The sequence below is a fragment of the Armigeres subalbatus genome, chromosome 2 (assembly GCF_024139115.2).
Source record: "Armigeres subalbatus isolate Guangzhou_Male chromosome 2, GZ_Asu_2, whole genome shotgun sequence".
NCBI lineage: Eukaryota > Metazoa > Arthropoda > Insecta > Diptera > Culicidae > Armigeres > Armigeres subalbatus.
Genome location: NC_085140.1, coordinates 453,832,851 through 453,860,431, shown reverse-complemented (window position 1 = coordinate 453,860,431; position 27,581 = coordinate 453,832,851). Strand labels below are relative to the sequence as shown.

At 39.5% G+C, this 27,581-nt stretch overlaps 1 protein-coding gene across 2 annotated transcripts; it reads left to right on the top strand.

Annotated features, from left to right (window-relative positions):
• The first annotated feature begins 278 nt into the window (after positions 1-278).
• Positions 279-26,366, top strand: LOC134213791 (protein eyes shut). 2 transcript variants are annotated; one of them, XM_062693118.1, is made up of 7 exons: positions 279-732; positions 19,353-19,501; positions 20,186-22,217; positions 22,275-22,550; positions 22,608-23,119; positions 23,179-25,224; positions 25,285-26,366. In XM_062693118.1, exons 1-7 carry the CDS (start codon positions 518-520, stop codon positions 25,437-25,439), a joined length of 5,385 nt encoding a protein of 1,794 aa, XP_062549102.1. In that variant the 5' UTR covers positions 279-517; the 3' UTR covers positions 25,440-26,366. The 2 variants fall into 2 exon arrangements, with proteins under 2 accessions (XP_062549102.1, XP_062549103.1); XM_062693119.1 differs by lacking the exon at positions 279-732 and adding an exon at positions 18,979-19,159.
• The last annotated feature ends 1,215 nt before the right edge of the window (positions 26,367-27,581 follow it).

Sequence of the window (27,581 nt, the reverse complement as noted above, 5' to 3'; positions counted from 1 at the left end):
GTCAAATAGAAAGAACTCTCTCACCACGAGCCCATTCCGAAGCTACCTACTTACTACAATCAGCTGAAGTTGGTTATTATTTCGGTAACTATGGGCAACCCAGATATTTCTCTTTACGAGCAGCTGCGCCGGCAGGTCAGCAGAAGCTTACTGCGATTACCCTATAGTGCCCCTACCGGAAGAGTGATTCCTCCCACTACCAGATAGGTATTGCTCAAGCAGGATACAAACTGCTGGAGAACATGAACTAGGAATGCACACATTTGGAGTCAGGAAGCGAAACCTAGCACACCGTTGTTGCCGGAGAATGTTTACGGGCGGTAAATAGTTTCCTTCACCTAGCCCGCAAGCAAGGTTTTGTGAAAAAAAATTCTTCTTCACTAGAAAATTTAGGAAAAACTGATAAACCACAGATTTTAAAGGATAATGGATATGTTCATCGATCTTTTATGAAACAGAGTTCGAGTGGGATTTATAAGTGACAAAGGTGTAACTGTACTGTGTGTATTCTATAAAAATGGGTCATTCAGAAGTGATATATTGCTCAACGAAGAAATGTACAAATAGTAATCCGAAATGGACGTGGAATTGTATGCCGATACGGATACGTACGAATTTGTTCCTACTGCTGATTGGAATAGCTTCCGTTTCGGTCTTGAACCAAACCGAGGCCGGATTCGCCTGTCTAAGCAACCCGTGTATCTTCGGTGTGTGCATCGATGATTTGAATAGGTAGGAGTCCATCGAACAATTCCGAAAGTATAACCGCCATTGTGAATTTGTCTATTTTTCGGGTGGGTAACTCTATTCAGGTCATTGGCTTTACGGATCATTAAAACCTAATCAGATAAATTGCTAGAGTCATTTGTGTCTCTTTTTACTAATCAATCTTGTTAGCAAGCGTATTAAGTGCAGATTAGATCTAATGCTCTGGAAAATGACTGTATAATCGATATTGATAGTTTGTGATAGTAGCTGGCTATTAATAGCGTAATTCACATCCTATTTCAGCTACGCGTAAAACTCGCGTGTCTTTGCCACTCCACGTTTTGCATACATTGCAGAAGCCTCGTTTAGTTGGGATCCTGTGCATTAGGGTGACCTGATTTAGGCATTGTTGTTTCATAAGGACAAAAGTCGGAACCGTAACCATTGACTTTTTCCGCTGATTACAGAAAGAGGTTCCCACGATATTTTCAATAGAAGGCGCGGACCTCAACCAGTTTTCGTTGGTATATTTAAGAAATACATATCATCATTTACATAACATTTTTATTTCTATTTCTTTCAATTACATTGTGATAAAATAGGACATTTTTCTTCAATTATGAAACTTATTTCAGGAATAAGAAGCAATATATAATTCATGAATATGCTTTTTATAATATCGTATATTCGTAAAGGGTATTTATCACATAAAAATTATTCATGAAACCTACATTAGGTTAACCTTTCCAGGCCCAAATTTTTTTCCAAGCAATACCATACAACATTAAATTTGATGTATTCCGTTTGTTTTGGTGCTCAATAATGTAGAAACGGCTAAATATGTTGAAAAATATTTTTTAGGATGTGCTAGGTCATCCAAATTGCCCTTGAGTTCAGAACATGGAATCTACTTTTGTATCAGATGCATTTTTGTAATAAAAAGATGCGATATGGAAGTCAACTATATACATCTTGCCTTCTGAGCTAATAGACACTTGTCGTAAGATAGATTTGAGATATTTTGGGTCATCCAAATTGTCCTTCAATTCAGGACATCAGATCTACTCTTGAATCAGATGCATTTTTTTTGTCATACAAAGATGCGATGTAAAGTCAACTATACTGGCTTGCCTTCTGAAAACCCAATATGAACATTGTAAGATAGTTTTGAGATATTCTGGGTCATCAAGTTGTCCTTGAATTCAGGACTTCGAATCTACTCTTGAATCAGATGCATTTTTTGTAATACAAAGATGCGATATGGAAGTCAACTATGTACAGCTTGCCTTCTGAAAACCCAATAGACATCGTAAGATAGTTTTGAGATATTTTTAGGTCTCATCAAATTGTCCTTGAGTTCAGGACTTTGAATCTACACTTGAATCAGATGCATTTTTTTGTAATACAAAGGGTACGATATGAAGTCAACTAAATACAACTTGCCTTCTGAAAACCCACCAGACATCGTAAGATAGTTTTGAGATATTTTGGGTCATCCAAATTGTCGCAGAGTTCAGGACTTCTGAATCTACTCTTGAATCAAATGCATTTTTGTAATACAAAGATACGATATGAAGGCAACTATATACATCTTGCCTTCTAAAAACCCAATAGACATCGTAAGATAGTTTTGAGATATTTTGGGTCATCAAATTGTCCTTGAGTTCAGGACTTCCAGATCTACTCTTGAATCAGATGCATTTTTGTAATACAAAAGATGCGATATGAGAGTCAACTATATACCTTCTGAAAACTCAATAGACATCGTAAGATAGTTTTGAGATATTTTGGGTCATCCAAATTGTCCTTGAGTTCAGGACTTCGAATCTACTCTTGAATCAGATGCATTTTTTGTAATACAAAGATGCGATATGAAGTCAACTATATACAGCTTGCCTTCTGAAAACCCATGAACATCATGCAAGAATGGTTTGAGATATTTTTGGGTCATCCAAATTGTCCTTGAGTTCCAGGACTTCAGATCTACTCTTGAATCAGATGCATTTTTGTAATACAAAGATGCGATAATGAAGTCAACTATATACAGCTTGCCTTCTGAAACCCCATAGACATCGTAAAGATAGTTTTGAGATATTTTTGGGTCATCCATAGTTGTCCTTGAGTTCAGGACTTCGAATCTACTCTTGAATCAGATGCATTTTTTGTAATACAAAGATGCGATATGAATTCAACTATATACATCTTGCCTTCTGAAACCCCGTTCAGGACGCTTGATGGTATTTCGTAGATGTAGTAAATAGAACGTAATCCCTAATAGCAATGTTAACTTACCTGTAAATAGCTGTAAATATAAGCCAATGAAAAAAAAGTAAAACAAAAAGATCCAAAAAAACAACAAACCACAGATATTCGGGTAAAGTTAACATTGCGGCGAGGATTTTTGCTCTATATTACCCACATATCACAACTTAGATACCGATTAAATCTGTTTTACAAGCATAGGTCCTAAGCTAAAGAGCTCGAAGTTAATCTGGAAGACTAGATCATCTCGTAACCATTTTATGATGTCTGTCCCAGAAAATGTAATGAGTGTAATATATTACCCATCGCCACTTAGTACTAGTAAGCGCCTGTTGTTGCAACTGTAGATCCCAAGTTTAAACTCAAGGGAAGTTTGAAAGACATAGAACATCTCGAAACCATTGTATGATGTATTTTGACCTTCCAGAAGGTGAAACAAGTTTAGTTGATTTTATATCACAACTTATAATAGCGAAAAAATCCGTAATACCACTGTGAATCTCATGTTTTTTGAATTCAAGGATAGCTTAGATGACCCAGAACATCTCGCGAATCGAATGAAATTGGTAAAAATGATTACACATCACAACTCAGTATAGTGACACACCCACCTGGTAGAACTGTAGATTTTAAGTTCAAGAATTCAAGGACAGTTTGGATTACCCAGAATATCTCAAAACTCTCTTACGATATCCCTTGGCCTCCCAAAGAGGAGTAATGGGTATAAGTGAATGCCTATTAATGCTTTGAGTGTTGCAAAAGATTCTCTTCCACCTGTAGATCTCAAGTCCCTAACTCATGGACAGTTTGGATGACCCAGAATATCTAAAAAACTTTCTCTTACGATATCCCTTGGCCTCCCAGGAGGAGTAATTAATATAATTGAAAGCATATTGAAGCTTGAGTACTGAAAAAGATATTCTTGCAGCTATTTGCTTTTAAGTTCCAACGAACTCAAGGACAATTTGGATGACCCAAAATATTCAAAAACTATCTTACGATATCTGTTGACACTCTGAGGTCTAACTAACTTCTTCTTCTTGGCATTACATCCCCCACACTGGGACAGAGCCGCCTCCTGCTTAGTGTTCGTTAAGCACTTCCACAGTTGTTAACTGTGAGGTTTCTCGCCAAATTACCATTTTTGCATTCGTATATCATGAGGCTAACACGATGATACTTTTGTGCCCAGGGAAGTCGAGACAATTTCCATTCCGAAAATTGTCTAGACTAGCTTTCAGAATCGTTAACCCAGCCACCCTCAGCATGAGAATTTTGCTTTGTGGCCGCGCGTTTTACCGCACGGCTAAGGAGAATTTCTCCATGAGGTGTAATGGATATAAGTGAATGCCTATTGAAGCTTTGACTACTGAAAAATGATACCAGCACCAGCTGTAGATCGCAAGTCCCGAACTCAAGGACAGTTTGGATGACCCAGAATATCTCTAAACTGTCTTACGATATCCGTTGACGTCCCAAGAGGTGTAATGATGATGATGATGATGATGATGATGATGATGATGATGAACTTACAGTTTGGATAACCCTAGAATATCCTAAAGCCCTCTTACGATATCACCCACTTTACCTCGGAGGAGGTAATGAATATAATTGAAAACATATTGAAGCGAGAGTACTTGCTGAAAGGCCATTCTTGCAACTGTAGATCTTAAGTTTAGAACTCAAGAACAGTTTGGATGACCCAGAATATCTCAAAACTATCTTATGATGTCCGTTGACCTCCCAAGAATTGTAATGGATATAAGTGAATGCCTATTGAAGCTTTAATTACTAAAAAAGATTTTCTTCCTGCTGTTGATCTCAAGTCCCGAACTCAAGGACAGTTTGGAGGACCCAGAATATCTCAAAACTTTCTAACGATATCCGTTGACCTCCCAAGAGATTGTAATAGATATAAGTGAATGCCTATTCAAGCTTTGAGTACTGAAAAACATTTTTCCAGCTGTAGATCTCAAGTCCCGAAACTCCAAGGACAGTTTGTATTACTCAGAATATCTCAAAACTATCTCACGATATCTGTTGACCTTGACATCCCAAGAGGTGTAATGGATATAATTGAATGCATATCGCAGCTCTGAGTACTAAAAATATTTTCTTCGAGCTTAGTAGATCTCAAGTCCTGAACTCAAGGACAGTTTGGATGACCCAGAATATCTGAAGCAACTGTCTTACGATATCCTTTTACCTCCCAAGAGGTGCTTGTGGATATAACTGAATGCCTATCGAAGATTTGAGTTCCTGAAAAAGATTCTCTTCCAGCTGTAGATCTAAAGTCCCAAATTCAATGACAGTTTGGATGACCCAAAATATCTCAAAACCCTCCTACGATATCCCTTGCCCTTTCCAGGAGATGTAATGAATATAATTGAAAACATATTGAAACTTGAGTACTGAAAAAGACTATTCTTTTGACTGTAGATCTTAAGTTCAGAACTCAAGAACAGTTTGGATGGCCAGAAATATCTCAAAACTATCTTACGATATCCGTTGACCTCCCAAGAGGTGCCAATGGATATAAGTGGTCACCTATTGAAGCTTTGACTACTGAAAATAGATTTTCTTCTTCCAGCTGTAGATCTCAAGTCCCGAACTCAAGGACAGTTTGGATGACTCAGAATATCTCTAAACTGTCTTACGACATCCATTGACCTCCCAAGAGGTGTAATGGATATAAGTGAATGCCTATTGACGCTTTGAGTACTGAAAAAAAGATTCTCTTCCAGCTGTAAATCTCAGAGTCCCTGATCTCAAGGATAGTTTGGATGACCCAGAATACTCCAGGAAACACATTGCGGTGTTTTACCACCTTCTATAATATGTAACGAACATGGTTTAATATTCGAATAAACAAAAGAGTAACAAAAAAGCTTTTTGCAATTTAGCAGATTTCAAGTCCTGAACTCATGGATAGTTTGGACTATTTTAGCCCTAGGACGTCCAAGGAAGATTAAAAATAGTTTATTGTGTATGCGGTATCTCTGCGGATACGTTCGAAACAAAATCATTTTTTGAAACAGTAAAATCCTTTTAATATACCTTATATTGTATTGTTCATAACTTCACCAAGTTCATGACGTTCTAGGCTGCCGTAAAGGCCATTTTTATCCATGCCTGATATTTTCCCTGTTGAGGGAGTTAATTTCAAGCCATTTTGCTGAAGAGACCGTTCACTTTTATCCATCGTTTGATTTTACGCATCCATTTTTCTGTTGTGGTCATATATGACCCCGTGGACCTGAAAGGGTTAAGTTGGATTTTGTGAGTCAGGGCATAGTGGTCTGCTAATTCCCAAATAGGCTTGATAACTTGTAAGTTATGGAATATCAAGCGTGACCACTTAAAAAAAATTGCCAGGTTGTAAACAACGTGGCGAAAACAGGGGCCTCATTGCGCATCTCCTTACAACAGCACTTTCGTATAACAGTTTGCATGATTTGCTCGTTTCGAGTCGAGATGCGCCGGCAATGCTACCTCAGAACAGTCCGTTATCGCCAAGAAGATTGGAGAAATTGAAGGCAACAGTAAGTAGAATTACTCGCTCCATATGAAGGACGTACTAGGACGTACGTATAGCTGTAGTGACCAGACGTCCCGGATTATGCGGGACTGTCCCGGATTCAGCCTACTTATTCCACATTGCCAGGAGTCCCGGAAAACGCCCCGCACTTCATGATGAATCTGCAAAGTCTGAAAAATGTTTAGAAAGTTGCTAACAGATACCGCATAATCAGACGACAAATGGGAATTTGGACGGGTTAACTGAATTTGGAGAATGAAGATTTAAATAATTTCTAGAATCTAGACAACTTTCGTAAATATTGAAGAATGTAGGCATTCTGAAAGTTCAACAAATTGAATTGTCAGACTCGGGATAACATAGAAATCTTAGAAATCCAAAACATTTGAATAACCGGAATGTTCTAGAAAATGTGGGAATATTTTGGTTTTATATGATCTTTAAAATCACACATTTCTAATAATATATCCTGAAAAGTTTAGATCAATGATCTAAATCGGAAAGCTATTAGTCATCTCCATTATCTGTAAAAAATAGTATATCAAAAAATGAGCAACGTTTAGAGAATTCTTGAGTCTACAAAGTTCTAAAAATTTGCAAAATGATGAAAACGCCTAAAAACAACCGAAGACTGAATATAATAAAACGGACAATACCCACTAGACCAGTGATAAATGTTTCGCTTATTGAAGAGTTTCAACAATTGGAGCCGGAATGAAATCCTCATTCCATAATACACAACCCACAAAACATACTACACAATACGATCAGACCAGACGACCGGCGCCACTAATAGCAAGGCCACAAGGTCGAGATTGTAAAACATTTATTTTTAAAATATTTGAAAAATCCAAAGATTTTAGGGTTTAGTTTCTATGGAATCTTAAAAACGATTTGATAAACTTCCAACAAATATACAGACGTATTCTTTCTGGTTTGCTGATTTTTATTGGCGATCACCGATAAAAATCAACACACTAGAAAATATAAAGTTTTACGGTGATCGAAACCCCACCAAATATACAGACGACTCCCTACATCTCGATGTTCTATATCTCCGAGATATAAATTATATCACGGTGTCTATCCCCATGTCAATGGTTTTCACGGTCCCTTCAATTCACATTCATTTTTACTTTCTTTCTTGACAACCTCAATATCTCGATATCTCTCTATCTCGATGTGTTCTGGTAATTATTTGTTCAGGATTTTTTTCAACTTTATTTATGTCTAAGACGAATTAAGTACTGTCCATTTAATTCCAACAGTTTATTTTCGTTATCTTTGCGAATACGTATTTCGACCACAACTGTGTGGTCGTCTTCAGTAATCTTGTACTTACGGCTCGACGAAGACGACCACGCACGGTTGTGGTCAGCTTCTGTCTCTCTAAAGATAACGAAAATTAACAGGTGAGAATGCAATGAACAGTACTTAATTCGGCTGAGACGGTTCTTCATTCCACTAAACAGGCTTAATATATTTTTCAACTTTATTTATGTGTTTTTTATGTTATTTATTAATGTTATTGTTCAGGATTTAGTCTCCCTCTTCGATTGATTAAAAATTTTAGGTTTTTAGGCTAGGTCCTGTGTGGCCTAATTCCGCCGAACGAGCTATTCGTTGATTTGATCGCTGTCTTCTCGAGCGTGCAACGAGGAAAGAGGTAAAGTCATGGCCTGCTATTCACTAGTCAATGGTGGCAACCGAACCGTTTTACGGATGATATTTACATGTCTGTCATCAATGCACGCTCAGAGTGGATTGCCCAATTTCTATTAAATCTCACTCTCACATTCCCTTCTTCTCTCATCCTAAAAAGAAAAAAAAACGCGATGACTTGCGATTTTACACCATTTTCTTTCACGCATTTTTTTTTTCATTACACCCAAATTTAATTTTACAATTCAGTATCAATATCCATACTCAATTCCCCCTTATTTCAAAATTATCCTAATTCAAATATTTCAATCCTAGGTTTGATACGATTTTCCAATCCACAAGCAAGTCCATATTTACTAAACACATTAATCCAGCCTTTTCTGAGCCTTCTGAACTGTCAACTTTTTTTATGTTCATGATTCTTTATCTGTATTCCTTCTTATTTTTTGCAAATATATCCAGCATTGCAATCCAAAACCAAGTAGAATTCGAGCCGGCAGACCATATCCAATACAATTTTGATTGCATTCCAACAAGAAAAGTCAAAACAATATCGATGGCTCTCCAAACATGCTCTGTATTGGTCCTTCAAGCTTAAGCCAATCAGTCCGGCACTCTCACATAACACCTTTAAAATTCAAATTTGAAACGTTGGTCCCGCATTAACGTTTCTTTGACGCGAACGATTCGCCCCTTTTCTACACAACCATCAAAAAGCTGCAACAATCCGTACTCGTCTTCGACTTCTGAAGCCAAAACTGATGGAGCCGTCATTCAATCTTCGTCTTCGTCGAGTCAAGTACAAGACGCACTGAAGACGACCACACAGTTAATGGTCGAAATACGTATCTGCAAAGATAACGAAAATTAACTGGTGGAATTAAATGGACAGTGTAGATTCGTCTTAGACGGTTTAATACATTCCACTAAACGAGCTTAATATATTTTCCCCTTTATTTATGTGTTTTTTTATGTGATTTATTAATGTTATTGTTCAGGATTTAGTCTCCCTCTTCGATTGATTAAAAATTTTAGGTTTTTAGGTTAGGTCCTGTGTGGCCTAATTCCGCCGAACTCTGAAGAAGCTATTCGTTGATTTGATCGCTGTCTTCTCGAGCGTGCAACAGCGAGGAAAGAGGTAAAGTCATGGCATACTATTCACTAGTCAATGTTGGCAACCAGACCGTTTTACGAATGAAATATTTACATGTCTGTCATCAATACGCGCTCAGAGTGGATTACCCAATTTCTAGTAAATCTGCTCTCACATTCCCTTCTTCTCTCATCTAAAAAGAAAAAAAGCATTGACTTGCGATTTACACCATTTTCTTTCACGCATTTTTTTTTCATTTTTAAATTTAATTTTACAATTCGGTATCAATATCCGTACTCAATTCCCATATTCAAAATTATCCTAATTCAAAATAATATTTCAATCCTAGGTTTTGATACGATTTTCCAATCCTAAAGCAAGTCCATATTTACTAAACACATTAATCCAGCCTTTTCTGAGCCTTCTGAACTATGGCAACTTTTTTATGTTCATGATTCTTTATCTGTATTCCTTCTTATTTTTTGCAGATATATCCAGCATTGCATTCCAAAACCAAGTAGAATTCAAACTGACAGAATATATCCAATACAATTTTGATTGCATTCCAACAAGAAAAGTCAAAACAATATCGATGGCTCTCCAAACATGCTCTGTATTGGTCCCTTCAGAAAAACTTAAGCCAATCGGTCCGGCACTCTCACATAACACCTTTAAAATTCAAATTTGAAACGTTGGTCCACCGCATTAACGTTTCTTTGACGCGAACGATTCGCCCCTTTTCTACACAACCATCAAAAAGCTGCAACAATCCGTACTCGTCTTCGACTTCACAAGCCAAAACTGATGGGCAAATCATTCAATCCGGTGCTCTACCACAACAGCTTATCACATCACATATATCAAAACCGATGAAAAGATAAATCGACATGCTGGTGCTCTACCACAGCAGCTTATCACATCACATATCAAAACCAATGAAAAAATAAATCATTTATGCTGGCGTTCTTCCAGAGCGCCTTCGACTTTGAACGTAAACCACGTCTAAGGGGAAGGCTCGGATACAGGGTGTAAAATAAAAATTTCAAAATTGGGGGCCGTTACGAAATCGTGTCAGATTTGTAACACTAATAGGTCCTTTATCTTTCAATGGATTTTAAAGATTTATACATCAATCGATTCGCAAACTCTCCACCAATTGGCCATTAGTATTGGAAATTATTGAAAATTTTAGTTCTTTCATGCATCATGCATCTCCTATGCAGAGCGTTCCAAACCTTGGTAAACTTTTAGGGTATTATCAATATTGTTGAACTGGGGTGTATGAATGGGGAGTGGCCCAGCTGCTGAACAGTGGGGTCCCTACTCCCCTCTGAGTAGGAGATGCTGCTAAAGCTGGGTGATCAATTGGATGGTTCCTTCTCTTCTATATAGAGGCAGAATAGTTGACTCAGTGTACTATATTTGGTTTGACTGACGTAGTTTACGTCAAGCGGTCGTGTCTTGTATTCAACCCCAATTTTTTAAGTCGAAACCGTTGAAAAACAATACATTTTTTAACAACAACACATTTTTAATTCCATGGTGCCTTCAACATCACATACCAAAGTCGACGAGCAAATCATTCAATCCGACGCACTTTCAGAGAGTCTTCGACATCACAAGTCGAAACCGATGAGCAAATCATTTAATCCGACTCTCTTCAAGAGCGTCTTCGACATCACAAGTCTATCGACTTGAGAAAATTATTCAATCCGACGCTCTTCCAGAGCGTCTTCGACATTACAAGTCGAAACCGATGAGAAAACAAATAATTTATTCCGGCGACACAAGTCGAAACATCACATCACAAGTCGAAACCAAAGAGAAAAAAATGTCCCAACCACGCCCACAGGATACTTACAGAACAATAATTTCCAACCAGGAACAATCTGGCAAGATCGCCAAATGTGTGGCCTAATTCCGCCGAACGAGCTATTCGTTGATTTGATCGCTGTCTTCTCGAGCGTGCAACGAGGAAAGAGGTAAAGTCATGGCCTGCTATTCACTAGTCAATGTTATTATATTTACATGTCTGTCATCAATGCACGCTCAGAGTGGATTGCCCAATTTCTATTAAATCTCACTCTCACAGGTCCCATCTTTGGGCTATAATATTGAGCCTTGCAACAAAATGACTTTCCTGATCATTTCTCATAGATGTGTTAAATTTATCCGCAGTACAAATAGCATCAAAGCACCGCCAGAGTCCACCACGCTGCGGCCAAATTATCATAAATATCAAAGTAGCTTTTCTCGAAGCCTGTCCAGATTACGCCATCTATTATAATAATCGTCGTGTATGCGAAAAAATAGAATATTTTCTGGAAAATATATCTAAGATAGCAGCCCCTTCGCGGTGGATAGGGACCTTGAGCCAACAACTTACCGTTCCCCAAAACTGAACAAACAATTCGAGGAGACAACAAAGAAAGCTCGAGAACTGATTTAACGGCAACGACTTTGGGGATGAACCGTAAGATACAAATTGGTTTAACGTTAGCTCAGTATGCTAAGCTGGCACAACTCGCCGGCGAGACGCAGCGCATGAAGCTCGGAATCCTGGGACTGAGTGGAGGCCGTTGACCAAACTTTGGAGAACACAAACTACCGTCGGGACGGGTATTGTTATATTCCGGTATTCGAACAACGTCCAGGTACATGCGGCGTTCATCAAGCGAAGTGGGAACCAAGAGCAAATAATCATTTCCAGTTCCAGAACACGAATATTATGAACCAAACGGTGCTGCTGAGCATCAAAACAAGAAGAATTTGTATAGTGAATAGAATGCCGACGTGGATAATGTTGCGGAAGGTGACATCGGCTCCGACAACCCGGACTATGAGCGTGTCATATGACGCCATGGTCTTGGAGAAAAGAGTGAAAATGGCGAGCTGTTTGCAGAACTCTATGGCAAAAACAACATAGAGATTGGTGGATTGCTCTTTCCATCAACCGGTGCACAGTCACGTGGCTCTCTCATGATAGACATACTGAAAATTAGGTCGACCACATCTGCATCAGCCGAGAATGGAAACGTAGTTTACTTAATGTACGGAATAATTGCATTATTGACATCGCGTCTGGCAATCACCATCCAATTGGCAAGATCCGATTACACATTGCTCGGATTCAGCAGCGGAAGGAGAGACGGCGATTCAACACACGCCGATTTCAAAATCCAGCTGTGAAGAGATCTTTCGTTGAAGAACGTAAAACTCAGGTAATGACTGTTTCGGCAGGTGCCAGCATAGAAGAGCAGTAGATGGCTATCAAGAATGCGTAACAAGCGAGAACAGCCTGGGTGAACTGCGCACTCAGTGGAAAAAGTGGACAACGAATGCAACCTGGCGGAACATTGAGAAGCGTAGAGAAGCAAATGCCGAGATACGAGTCCCGTCAACGTTTATTCGGCTTTAGAAAAGGAAGTTAAACGCTGCAGATGGGACAAACAAGCGTGAGTGAACTCCCTGTCCGACGACGGGGAGAAAACCGCAACAACTGCCGATATTCACCTCCTGTACACTACCTCACGACGCCGGTGAAAGCCGCGACAGGTCAGTAATTCACCGACACAACTGATCAGCTGAAACGTAGGCGTAGGTTCAAGCACTTCGAGCAACTCCTTCAAGTTTCGACGCTCGACCAACCATCAACTACTCGACATGTGCCCCATTATTGCAGGCGATTGAAGCAGCCATCCGCAGCATGAAATCCAACAAGGCTCCCGGGGTCGATCGCATATCAGTAGAGATGCGCAAAGCTAACCCCATGCTATCACCCCATATGTTTGCATCAAATATTCTGTAATATCCGGGACAAGGCCAGATTTTCGGTCGATTAAACGTAGGGCCTCTTAGTGAAGGTACCGAAAAGTGCGTTCCCCAAGCAAACAACGACAAGTTGCCACCAAGTACCCAAGCGCGAAATTAATGTTTATTTGTGATATTCATAGCTGAATAATACGACCACTGGATTTGGGGCATCATGCTACTGCATTGTTCTTGAAGGCGCCCCATGCTGTAAATGCCATTCTGAATCGAAACCAGGAGAAGATAGACACAACTCTCCGACGGCATCAGGCTGTACAAATCGCGATCTGTACAGCTTACGAATAGCATTGAGTTCCCCTCTTTCCAAGATTGGAGTGGTTATACTGCAACCTGCATTGGATACCTTCTCTGAAGCATAGTAGCATGTGTTTTTCTGCCATTACATTTTACAATGTTGGGCACTACCACCGCTGGTAGAGGAATCTGGATTTTAATAGCATATCATTTTATGACAACCTTCAAAATCGGTGAAAAACGTAAAACAAAATGTAAAATCTCTGACTTTAATTTCTAAAAATTGTTTGATTTTTTAACGAATTATCCGAGAATGGTTTTCCATTGGGTATGTTCTAACAGATTTTTTCTCTTCTCATATTTTTATAATTATTCAATATTCTTACAATTTTGTGAAGGAAAAATGACGGTTTCGGCAGGTTAGGACCTATTATTGTCAACAATGGTTTATTAAGATCAAAAGGATCTTTTCCTTCCATAGCATAGTGAGCTCGAGCGGAATGGGTGCTAATGTTTTTGCAGTGTCATGAATCTACTACTCTTATCAAACAGAACTCTCATTTCGACCGTCTAAGACGAGTTAGGGGACTCAGTATTGAACAGCTTCAGTGTCTCGTAATTGACCTGACCTCTCGAGAGTCAAGCTGAAGAAATCGAGAATCAAGTACGAGACACTGGAAGACGACCACACAGTTGTGGTCGAAATACGTATCTGCAAAGATATTGAAATAATTGGTGGAATTAAATGGAGTTCCACTAAAGAGAGCTTAAATTTTTTTTTCTGAAAATCTCATTTCGAGTTGTTTAGAAATAACGTTAGATAAGCTAAAATTTGAACTCCCATCTTCTATTATACAGTGTTGTGGTTTTCATGCTTCAAAAAGTAACAATTTATATCCCTTCCCCCTTGCTTATAACGCAAACTGTAAAAAAATCAAATGCAGATGTTTCTTTTTCATTTTTGAAGAGTGCGAGGCAAAAGCCTCGTTGGATAAACGTATTACTAGTGCTGAAAATAATCATCTTTATGCATATAGAGACTCCAAAGTGGTTCTCAACTTGGGGTACATAAACATTCTGGGGTACCTTCTGCTTGGCCCTAGGCCTAGGGGTACTTACTTCGGACCAAAATGCGTAATGGCCCGGATATGGAAAATATTCAATAAAAACTTTTTGATAAAGTTCTTATAAAGTTATATTGTAGATAATATGCATGGCGTTCAGTAAATCAATTCCCATGCGGCACAGTGTATAAAGAGCTATGAGACAAAAGATCAAAGGCACAAAACGTCGAATAAACAAATTTTAAAAAAATTCAATGCAATCTGCCTGATCGAGACAAAATGTTGAATAATATGTAAGGAATATATTTCTGAACTAAAATTAAGAATCTAAAGACGAAAGTCTCCATTTGAGAGACGTGAAGGCTTTTTTCTGAAAAAGCTCAGTAACTTCTGTTGGTAAAAATTTTGGAAGACTTGGAAGCCTTCCTTCATGCAGGGCTGGTAGCGACCGATGCCGCTCAAAATAGTGACTTTAGTGACCAAAGCTGACGAAAAAAAGGACCAAATAGTGACTTTCAGTCGCAGAAAAAGTGACCAAATAGTGACTTTCAGTTTCATTTGCAAGTTCGATGAGACGAAATCAAGCGTTTTTGGGTCGAATGAGAATCTTTTTTCGTAATTTGTGGCGGAAAACATCTTTAATCTCACCACTGTTTTCTCACAACAAACTCAGAATAGAAAAAGAGAAAACCGTACACGCTAACTTTTATCTACTCAGTGACCTTCTAGCAGCATTAAATCCCGACCAATTTGGTTTGCAGCAACTAAAATGTATGACTAAATTCCGTTGTATGGAGGTTACAGTATCTTTTGTGCAACATGTGTTGCTGCTCGGGACCGAGTAACATGTTGTAGAGTAGTTACGGTAACTTTTATGCAACCAAATTTGGTCACATTTGAGTTGCTGCAACCAAATCAGTGTGAGTTGTGCTCCTAGGGTAAGTAAAATTGTATTACCCTCTCTTTTAACCCCACGGAAATTTTACTCAATATCAGTCTAAAGCAGGACTACTCAAAACTATGAGTAGTCTTGCAAGCAAATCATGTTTTAAGCCACTGGAAGTGAGCGGAATATGGTTATCAATTATAACACCTGTTTCTTTCGAAAATGATTTCTCGGCGAAAATCTACGTGAGTTAGGCACTCTTTTCTCTTGAAAATGAGTGAAAATTACGATCATTGGGTTAACTGAACACCTACTTTAGAAAGATACAGAGTATTCTACGATTTGTCACTGAATTGCCACGGAAGTTTTTGGAATTTTTAATGCAACAGGAATAACTTGGTACCGGATTCGTCTTTGGTAGAAAACGAAACAAAATTATGAAGATTTAACATACAACGAGCCTGGGATTGAACTCTCGATCATGCTCTCTGAACTTTTAAATACTTTTTCCTACAAAATACGCAGATTTTTCGACTTGCTGAGCGTATTCATGAACCAATTTTGCTATGGATTTCGACAGCGCATGTAATCTTAAAAATTGGGAGACTTGATCTCCTTTCTATGATATCTACTCAATAAATATTGTTTTAGAGCAAACCCTTCATTACATCTGTCCAATTACAAAAATTGAAAACAAATTATATTTTCCTGAATTTTAACATCTTTAGGAGGAACAAAAAGAGTCAATAATAGAGTAAATAAGGTTGTCAAGAAAAAAATTACTCTCCACATAACGATCATTTGTCTAGAAGGATCTATTATAAAAATACGGTATAACAATACTACTTTTAGTTCTTGGTTGGAGAAGTATGTCTCCCAAGGGGTCAAATCTCCCCACCTTCCCTTCCTGTATAGAAAGATTGAGTTTAAAATAACTTGAAATCGACAGGTCACCTGCTTGCATGACTGTATACCAATTTATAAATTGTAGCGAGTTGAATGGCTGGCGAAGTTTCAGAAAGATCATTTTCCTAGACCGTAATATCATTACTGCCATGAACAAAAGCATCATTCGATGGATACATAAACCTTGATAAAAAAATCCTGGTTTCAATAGTTTTAAAATAGTTGAAAATAGTGACTTTTGCGAGAAAAAGTGACTTTAGTGACTTGAGGTCGAAAAAGAGACTTTTAGTGACTAGCCCGAAAGTGACCAAGTCACTAAAAGTGACCCGCCACCAGGCCTGTTCATTGAGACTTAGGAGCCTTCTTTCAAAAGGGTTGGATGCCTGCCTCTCTTCAAGGGGCTCGGAAGCTTCCTTGCTAGACTCGGTAGCCTTTTTCCAAGAGGCTCAGAATTCTTCTTTCAAAAGGCTTGGAGGTCTACTTTCAAGTGGCTCGGAAGCATCCTTTTAAGAGGCTCGTAAACCTAGGAAGCCTACTTTCAAGAGGCTTGAAAACTTGGACTTTGGTGCCTCCTTTAAAAAGGCTCAGAAGCCTCCTTTAAAAAGGCTTTGAATTCTTCCACTTTCAAAAGGCTCGCAAACCTACTTTCACGAGGCTCGGAAGTCTCGCTTCGAGAGGCTTAAAACTCTTCTTTGAAGAGGCTTGTAAGTCTCCTTTCAAGAGGCTCCGAAGCCTCCTTTCAAAAAGCTCGGAAGCCAACTTTAAAGAAGCTCGGAAGCCTCCTTTCCAGAGGGTTAGGAGTGTCCCCTCAAGAGACTTTGAAGCATATTCTAAAGATGCTCATATGCCTCCTTTTAAGATGTTTGGAAGCCATCTTTTAAGAGGCTCGGAAGTCTCTTTTCCAAAGTCTCGGAAGTCGACTTTCAAGGCTCGAAGAGCTCCTTTCAAGAGGCTCGGAAACCTTCTTTGAAGAGGTTCGGAAGCCTTGTTTCAAGACGCACGGAAGCCTCCTTTTAAGAGGTTCGTAAGTCTCCTTTTAAGAGGCTCGGAAGCTTCCTTTCAAGAGGCTATAAATTCTTCTTTCAAGAGGCTTGGAAGTCTCCTTTTAAAAGGCTCGGAAACCTTCTTTCAAAAAGCTCGGAAGCCTCCTTTAAAGAGGCTCGTTAACTTATCTTCAAGAGGTTCGTAAACCTCATTTCAAAAAGCTTGGAGGCCTACTTTCAAGAGGCTCTCTTTAAAAGGCTTGGGAGTCTCCCTACAAGATACTTGGAAGCTCCCTTTAAAGATACTCAGACGCCACCTTTTAAGAGGCTCGAAATTCTTCTTTCAAGAGGCTCGATAGTCTGCTTTCAAGCTCGGAGAGTTCTTTTCAAGAGGCTCGGAAACCTCCTTTCAAGAGGCTTAGGAGCCTTGTTCCAAGAAGCTCGGAAACCTCTTTTTAAGAGGCTCGGAAGCTTGGAAGCCCCCTTTCAAGAGGCTTAGGAGTGTCCCCTCAAGAGACTTTGAAGATGCTCAGATGCCTCCTTTTAAGAAGTTTGGAAGCCATCTTTTAAGAAGCTCGAAAGCCTACTTTTAAAAGGTTCGGAAGCCTTCTTTCAAGAGTTACGGAATTATTCTTTCGAGTGGCTTGAAAACCTCCTTTCAAGGGGCTGAGAAGCGTCCTATCAACATGCTGAAGCCTCCTTTTGAGAGGCTCGGAAAGCTCAAAAAGTCCTCAAAGTATTGTGGGAAGCTTGATGTATGAACGTAATTTCAATAGAAAAGTTTTACGGAATAACGAATATTTCAGACAACTTGTTGGATAACTATATATCCCGTTAGTTTGCAGGTCCGTTTTGCATATATCTTGAGAGTTACGCTTATTTTTATTTACGAAAAAATATAGGTGGTACCTCAATAAATGAAAAAGTTCGAAGGGGTACCACTAATGAAAAATGTTGAGAACCGCTGTCTTAGATGAAAGCAATGCACTCTCCAGTAGTCCAGATCTGTCCTGGCCACGTCCTTGTGAATGCTGCGGAAGGGGAAGGATGGTTAGTCGGACACCTACTTAAGAAAGATGCAGAGAACTCTACGACCTCTCATAGATGCCACGGGAGGTTTTGGAATTGTTATTGTGGAAGGTTATAACAGTAGGAATCTTGTTGGTAGAACGTGAAACACAGAAAAAACTATGATAGAAATATAAAGTAGGAAAGGGACGAGCCTGCAATTGACCCACGACCTTCTGCTTATAAGGCAGAAGCAGTAGCCACATTAAGCTTCGACTTGCTCAAGAAGCCTGGCTGGCAAACATTTTAAAGCGATTCAATGTCGAACATTGTAAAACTTCGATTAAAAAGGGGCTTAATTTGAATCGAGAAGCATCAAATATGAAGGAAAAATACAGAGAGTCGTTGAGGACCATGATATAGACAATGTTGTATGTGCTTCCAGACATTTGTTATCCAGATAGGCAGAAATCTAGCAAATCAACACTGGCCAGTGGCAAACATAAAAGTGCATCGTGCAAAAAACAGCTGATACAGATAGGTGAATTAATCAGGATTCATGTTTTGAATTATTCAATTTTTTCTAAGCAAACTTTTTCAATATTTCATTCTAATGGATTTGTACAATGGTTTCACCATTTATATATGGTACACCCTATCATACAACTAAGTATGTATAAATCGCTTACAATCATAAAACATACAAACTTTTGAGTCTCACACCATATGCCTTTCTATTAGGTTCTGCAGCATGACGTCACGAATGAATTCGGTCCTCGTCAAATGAACTTTTTGACAGTTCAGTAGTACTTTCCACTGACTCCGACGAGGACTCCGACAAAGTTCGAGTTCGTGATTGGTTGGCTGCCCCCGAGTCCAACGCGAAGTACTACTAATCTGTCATCAGTTTGAGGTTAGATACAGACGCTGCAGAACCTAATACGACTGCAGCAGACTACATAGCATAAACAAAATTTCACTCAGGTGTGCGCTAGGTTGTAAATTAGGTATTCACTAGCAAACTAGCAGCGTAGAAATTATTTCGCGTGATCGAAAAGAATTCCACCATGCTCTTCGCAATGATTTAGCAGAAGGGGGGAGGAGGCTTGATATCGCATATTAACAGTTTCATGTTGAACTTTGTATTCGTTATTTTCTGTTTTTATCTATCCCTCAGCACATATTCCTGTTACTGTATAGATGGCTATACCGGAATACACTGCCAAACTAACTGGGACGAATGTTGGTCAAACCCTTGCCGCAACGGGGGCACGTGTATAGATGGAATTGCATCCTACAACTGCACGTGTCGAGACGGATTTATAGGTAAGCTTACTTAGTTGTTATTGCAGTAAGTAAATCTTGCCTCCACGTATATTTATAGTCCACATAAAATCTTTCAAAGTAATAAAGACACATTTTCTTAGCCCAGTGCTAAGGTTCAATGCTTTAAAGAAAGATCATATGCTGCGCTGTAGGTGGCTTGGTTTAATTATCGGTTCGATATAAAACAATTTCGGGTTGGAAATTTTTCTGGACTTTCCTGGAATGAACTTGAGGTATTTTCAGATTACTGTCGGCAAATAAATTTACCATCCAATCTGTTCACTTCACCACGTTCGGCTCGACAGAGGAAGGAATGGTCTATCAATTAAGACAACCAGAATTTGTTCTGTACAAAAATAACTGATTAGGTCATAATTGAGTAGCAATTACAAGCAATCAGTCACGATTTAATGGTATAATAATATAATCTCTATACTAGTACATTCCATTACGTGGAACGAAGCCTGAGGATAATGTAATAAAATTTATTACATTATGCTCAGGCTTCGTTTCACGAAATGGAATGTACCAGTACAGAGATTATATTATTATTATTAATAAGTATTTTATAGAACTGACGCTGAATTATGCCTCACCCTCATCAGCATTGACAACATATGTCATTAGAAAAATCTACAATCATTCAAAAATACACACTTACAAATATTTTTCATGTTCCCCCAGGAACCAACTGTGAAGAGAACTTCAACGAATGCCTTTCGAACCCGTGCCAGAACGGAGGAAGCTGCTATGATCAGGATAATGCATTCATGTGTAGCTGTGCTGCTGGCTTCGTGGGAGTGTTCTGTGAGACAGACGTTGCCGTGTGTGAGACGGGCGATCGTTGCCACAACGGTGGTGAATGCATAGAGGGTCCGGGGCTAGAGTTTTCTTGTCAGTGCGTCGAAGGCTACGAAGGGAAGTTCTGCGATAAGGAAACAGACGAATGCGAGTCGTCTCCTTGTCAAAATGGTGGCATCTGTATCGACAAGTTCGCCAGCTACACGTGTGCCTGTACGATGGGATTCAGTGGCGATAACTGTGAAGAAGAGATCATGTACTGTGAGAGTTCTCCGTGCGCCAACCAGGCCTTATGTTTAGTGGAAGAGAGTGAACCTATATGCTACTGCGTGCCAGACTTTCACGGTGAACGATGTGAGTTTCAGTACGACGAGTGTCAACTTGGGCCGTATCCTAAATGCGTGAACGGAGGAACTTGTATAGATGGGGTAGATGAATATTCCTGCTCTTGTGCCCCTTCGTTCAGTGGAACAAATTGTGAGTGTTTAGTATTGGAGGACTCTCAAATGGATTGCAATTATACAGCTCCCGAAATGACCACATTGGAATATGCTTCGACAGGTGTTTGGTTCGATTCAACTTTCAGCACTAAGTATTCATTTAGTGTTGACACAGATTCTAGCATGCCAAGCGTAACTTGGCGTCCTGGAAGTACAATTGAATCAACTACCCCGACCTTGTACTCCAACGTATCAGTAACGTATCAACCGGATATGGAGAATACTTCATACACATCGGTAAGCGGAATGCCGTTTTCTACGAAACCTACATCAATAGAAACCGTGACTATTATTGAAGGAATGACGGAAACCACAGCTTACCAATATGCAACTAAAGTTTCGACTGAAGCTATCGAAGGGGCAGTTACAACTGGGGAGATCTCCATGAATCCAGATCTATCTACATCAGCAATAGAAACAGGGCCAGAAACGATTACAACATCTAAGCCAGAAATAACCTTCACAACTTTACAAGTTGATGATCAAAAAACATCATCTGGAACATCAGATGATGGTGATTCAGCTACGACGGGTATTAGGGATTCTTCAACAACACTTGGTGGAGTTGTAGATATAGCTACAACATCTAGGGCATCCACCCCCCGAGAAGTTTCTACAGAACCCGTGGAGTATACTGATTTCGTTGATAAGACCACTGAAGGTGCTATACACGAAGTTTCAGTAAAGCCTGTCGACGAACCCAGAACATCACCGGCCACGGCTGTAGAAGCAGGAATACCAACGTCTACAGAATCAACGGACATTCCACTCGTAGATGTTACTTTAACTCCGTTCTTTACAGAATCGCCAGGAAACATATCAACATCAACACCACCAGTTGAACAAGTAACAATGTCTACCTCTACTACAACGTCCTCCTACGATACCGCATCATACTTCCCTACCAGCCCAGTTGAATTTTCGTCTTCCTCTGTTACTTCTACAACGACAACCGTTTCATCGCCAAGACCGACCGACGTAATCATCACTGAATGTGACGACAAAGTATGTGCTAACGGAGGAACCTGTTCAATGACCCATGGTGGAATCAAGTGCCATTGTGATTTCCGCTATATGGGAACGTACTGCGACATTCCTGTCAGCATTCAAAATGCTGCATTCTCGAGAGACTCGTTTCTGAGACATATCATTTACCGGCGAAACGACAGTGAATTTCGAAATATCACTCTCGAGCAAATGCTACCAATAAGTGTCAGATTCAATGCGAAGATGACTTCCCGGGAAGGGTTGATCATGCTTGCTGCAGCCGAAGGGAATGAAGGCAGTCATTATGTGGCACTATTTCTTCATAAAGGGCTGCTACAGTTTCAGTTTTCTTGTGGACTTCAGACAATGCTGTTGAGTGAAATTGAAGGACCAGTCAACAATGGATATGAGCTACAGATCAAAGTGGAGTAAGTTTGGAAGGGTGCCAAGATTGATCCCTCAGTTAACTGATGCTTATTTTGCAGATTGAACTTCAACAATCGTCTAACGCACTGCAATGCGTCTCTTCATGTAAACGAAACGCTTGCCATGAGTGGAGAACAACCAACATGGCTTATGAATATGGATCTTAATGGAGAAAGAAACAGTACAACAGTTCCTATCAGACACAGCTGGTTGCATTTAGGTGGACGACCAATCAAGACCATGTATACGTTGAGTCATAACATCTCCCGGTATCAAGGATTTACGGGATGCATTTACAATTTGGAAGTGAACCGCAAACCGACTGCAGTTTTTGAGTGAGTTTATCAACACTTCATATTTACACATCAACATAACGAATTTTCTATTTTCAGAAACGCCGAAGATGCCTTCAGGATCTATGAGTGTACTTCACTGGCGTGCCTGTCCAGCCCTTGCAAAAACGGGGCCATCTGTGTAGAAGAGGAAGGCACTACCCCGGAAAGTCGATATAAAACTAACATTCAAGCTACCTGGAGCTGCAAATGCGCATTCGGTTACATGGGAAGAACATGTGAACGTTCAATATGTGACAACAATCCCTGCAAGTATGGAGGAACGTGCGTAACCTTTCCGGAAAGTGGTTATCTCTGCCTATGTCCTTATGGTAAGCACGGCCACTTGTGCGAACACGATCTGGACATTCTGCAGCCATCATTTTTCGGCAGTATCAAGGGTCTCTCGTCGTACGTAGCATATCCAATTTCGTTTTCGTTGGAGGATCGCTTCGAGTTCAGTTTCAAAATTATTCCAACAACGATATCGCAAATATCGTTACTTGCGTTTGTTGGGCAATTAGATGATCACTCAGAGAGAAGTGACCACTTTTCCGTTAGCTTCATTCAAGGTAAATCGATTAAGCCATATTTTCAAAAATGGTAGGTGACGTGGAAATATCTATTCTAGGGTTTATTCTGGTCACGTGGAATTTGGGTAGCGGTCCCCGTCGAATCTTCACACAGCAGCCAGTGCATGTTCAACCCTCGCGCCCTACTTCTATCAACGTTGGCAGAAATGGACGGCTATCATGGTTGTCGATTGACGGGAAGGTTAACATTTCCGGGAATTCTCCGGGAAGCAGTAGCAAACTAAATGTGTCACCTCATTTATTCATCGGAGGTCACGAACAGGCGAATTTTTCAAGCCTACCTCACGACCTACCACTACATTCTGGATTTCAAGGATGCCTGTTCGACATTCACATAGTAGCTGGGCCTGTACATATCCCATTACAGCACATCGGAGGTATGCGTGGTCGAAGTGTTGGACAATGTGGAACTAAGGAATGCCATCGACACGCGTGTCAAAACAACGGTGCTTGTCTGCAGCACGGATCCACATTCACGTGCATCTGTCAGGAAGATTGGAATGGCTTATTATGCTCACAAAAAAATAATCCTTGTGATGATACTAACAAGTGTTCCGCAGAAGCAAGTTGCTTCCCACTAATATCAGGCTATGAGTGCGACTGTCCATTTGGAAAGATCGGAAAACGCTGTGAGGCCAATCTCAAATATCTCAGCGATGTATCCTTTTCTGGGAGACGATCTTACCTTGCTCTCAAATGGCCTGCAGTCAACAGTGACTACTCCTACCTAGAGAATGAAGTTCGGTATGAGAAGATAGTTCAACCTTCGAGTTTAATGTCTCAGAATCAATCCATTCTGTTGAAGTCTATAAGAGAACTTGACAAAATAAATGACGTCCTGAACGTCAACATTAACGACACGGGTAACAACCTTTTATACACCCACACCTTAACAACTCGATCGCAGAACTATCGTCAGCTGAAGATTCGTTACCTCTCGATTGAACTGCAGGTACGGCCTCTTTCAGAAAAGGGATTACTTATGTTCGTGAGAACATTCGACTCGAACGAACAAAGGCAAGGCTTCATCAGTCTCTCTCTACAAGGCGGTGTAATCGAGTACAGGGTATCGTCGGCCCAAATGCAGACTTCAGTCGTCCGAAGTAATCATGTTCTGGCAATTGGAGAATGGCACAATATCAAAATCGTCAAGTACGGTAAACGGCTGAGCCTATGGGTTGAAGGTAAGAGCACATCTACGCTTGGATCGGTCCGTGAAGAATTCATCAACCCAAACATGAAAGTGTACTTCGGAGGACTGCCAGACTTATCCGAACTACCCTTTGACGCCATCTCCGGATTTCCAATTCCATTCCGAGGTTGCATCAGAAACGTCAACCTGAATGGCACTCGACTCACACTGAACGAAAGCAGTATCGTAGAATCAAGAAACGTTAACGACTGCGACGGTACACCCTGCGGAGGCGATATCTGCACGAAAGGTGGTCTCTGTTGGCTGGACGAGTATTCGCAGCCACATTGCAAATGCCCAGAATTCTCCAAGGGAGTAAACTGTGAAATTCAAGAATCTTGTGAAATAGTGCAGTGTCGTAACAATGGACAATGTCTGAAAAATGGGCGTTGTAGTTGTGCGATAGGATGGACGGGGTATTACTGTGAAATAGCGACAACGAAATTTTCTGCCTTAGGATTCAACGATCGAAGCTACATTCTGATACCTTCGCAAAAGATTAAAATGAAGGACAAAAGAAACGGTGAATCGATCAGCTTTAGTCCTCGATTAGAACTACAGATATCGTTCAACATTTCCACACTTGATGATGGTGTTGTATTCTGGACCACCGATCGGAACTCCAGATACTTTGGAGTTGGTATTCAGAACGGATTCATTACTGTCGCTAGCAACATGGTACAGGAAACAGAGAATCCAACTGTCTCGACGAATCCTTGGAAGGCTTATGTTGCTGACGGAGACTGGCACAACGTGAAGATAGATACTGAAAATGGAACCGTACAAGTCCTGGTGGACGGTTATCCACTATTTAGTGAATTGAGAATATGGTCGAATGCGATGGAATCTGAAACAGATCTCAGATACACCTCTGATGAAGCATCATATCTGGGTAAGCGAATTATAAGGTGATAGTCGGTAATTGTAGATAACATTTTTTTTTTCGATTCAGGTGGATTTCCCGACGAAAATATACGAAATCGAACGTTTGGAAAATTTTCGGCCGCTTTTAGTGGATGCATACAGGATATCTATCTGGGGAATAATGTTGATACAGCTGATTACACGACGTATCAAGGGGCAAATATCAACGAGTGTGATGTTTAGATTTGTGTATCAGAGAAAAAAAAAAGTCTTCAAAAAACATCTAGAGATATTTTTTAATTATTTAACACTTTGCTTGGAAAGTTATCATTATGTTATTTATTAAGGCCGGGAACATATGAATATATAACTTATTATGCAGCCAATAGTTTCTTATTTTAAAAGTTATGTCCATTTATAAATAATGTATTACATCCACCAAGGAAATATTTGTAATATTGTGGATTAATTACAAGTGACTCGAAATATGCATCTTCCCACGACACATTCTCTTTTTAATTTTGATTTCTGATAGCAACTTTCAATGTACAAAAAAGTTAACTCAAATATTTATTCTGACTTTCTACTAATTGAAAATTAATCGGGAAAATAACTACCACGCGAATAGAGTGCATTATGTGTATGTATTAGGAAAATGTACTTACAGAATCATATAAAAGGGGGTCTCAGTTTCAATATTTCGGCATATTTGGATATAAAAATATGGTCGTTTCTGTAACTCATGAACGCTACAACTTGTGCTCAAATCGAAAATTGATCAGCATCTCAATCATCGAACTAAATTGTTTAATTTATTTTAGTGAACTCCAATGTTCTGCAGTCTAACATGTTCAATTAATAAATGAATTATCTTCTTCATAAGCTAAATAGTTTATAACACATCCCGGCAGTAGACATTAGTTTTCGTTAGCAAATTATTCTACATGATGATGCCATCCATACTGTAACTAGTTTCATACGCACATTGGAGAACGAAGCAGCGGGCTCAACAATTCCTACGTATCGATATAGGCATTATACTAAGGTCGCATTTTAAAATTTGGAGTATTAAACCTTTTCGATGAATAAGACATAGACATATTTGTGTACTAGTTCGTGACTACAAATTCGTTTGTAACATAGTTGAATGAATAAACAAAAAGTAATGAGTATGACGTTTTTTAAATTATTGATTCCTTTGCGAAAAAGGAAGCGTCCCGTCAATGCTAATGATGACCGATCATCAAGAAGAAACAATAAATCTAGAATACTAAGGATTATTATACGAAATACTGAAGATTATTATGTATTTTCTTTCCTTCTTTGTCTTCACATCCCCCACTGTCGCAGCCAAGTGTTGAATAAATATTTCAACAATTAATAATTGAGAGGTTTCTGGGCAGTACTATTCTTGCAGTCGTTTATCACGTTCATGCTTTTATTTTATGCAACGTACACACCAGTCAAGCAGTTTGACGAACATTGCCTCCGCCCCCAAGAAAACGCTTCAGTTGCTGCTTTGTTTGAACGTGTGTGAAGTTGTTCGAACAACCATTTGACAGTTGTCGGCTCGGTTGGAAAAAATTTAAACGGTTTGATTTTGGTTTGAGTTGTCGGGGGTGGAGTCAAGGTTCGCCGAACATGTTTGAGCATTTGTAGTGACAGAGTGTAAAATAATCGAAAATTTTTAGTGAAGACCATTTTTCTTCATTTGTCAGTTCACTTCCGACACATTCATAGTCGGCTCTGGACAGTCAATATTCAGTTGAATATTAGTCATTGAATATTTATGCACATTTTACAAATTGATAAATTATCTGAAATCTGAACACGTTTCAAATGAGTAAAGTGATTTATCACACAGGACTGAATCCGATTTTCATCCGCGAGGCACTTTCAGTGGTAAACACCAGCATAAACAATGCTAATTATGTTTTTTTCTGCACATAGTAAACACATTCAGTGACAGTCGAATGAATGAGTTCGTGGAGTAGTCGTCTGACTATGTCATTCTATGTTTTGAATATTCATGCGATGTTTATCAAAATTCGGACCGAAGTTGCTTCATGAAGATGAATATTTGAGACTCTGTGTAGTGAAGTTGCACAAACCCCCATATATTTTTTGATTGTTGGTGCTCAAGTTGGCGCTTCGGTCGTTCGTGTGTGATATTGTTGGTCGAATAAATTGATTGTTCGTGTCGTTGTTGGTGAAACTTGATGGATGTTTGAATAAACGAGAGGTGGAGTCAATATTGGTCAAACTGCTTGAACATGTGTACGTTCCATTATACGGTCAAACAAATTTCCATATGGAATGGGAATATTCTTATATTTTTCATATATTCTTCCTATATGTTACCTAGTGGAAAAAAATATTGAAATA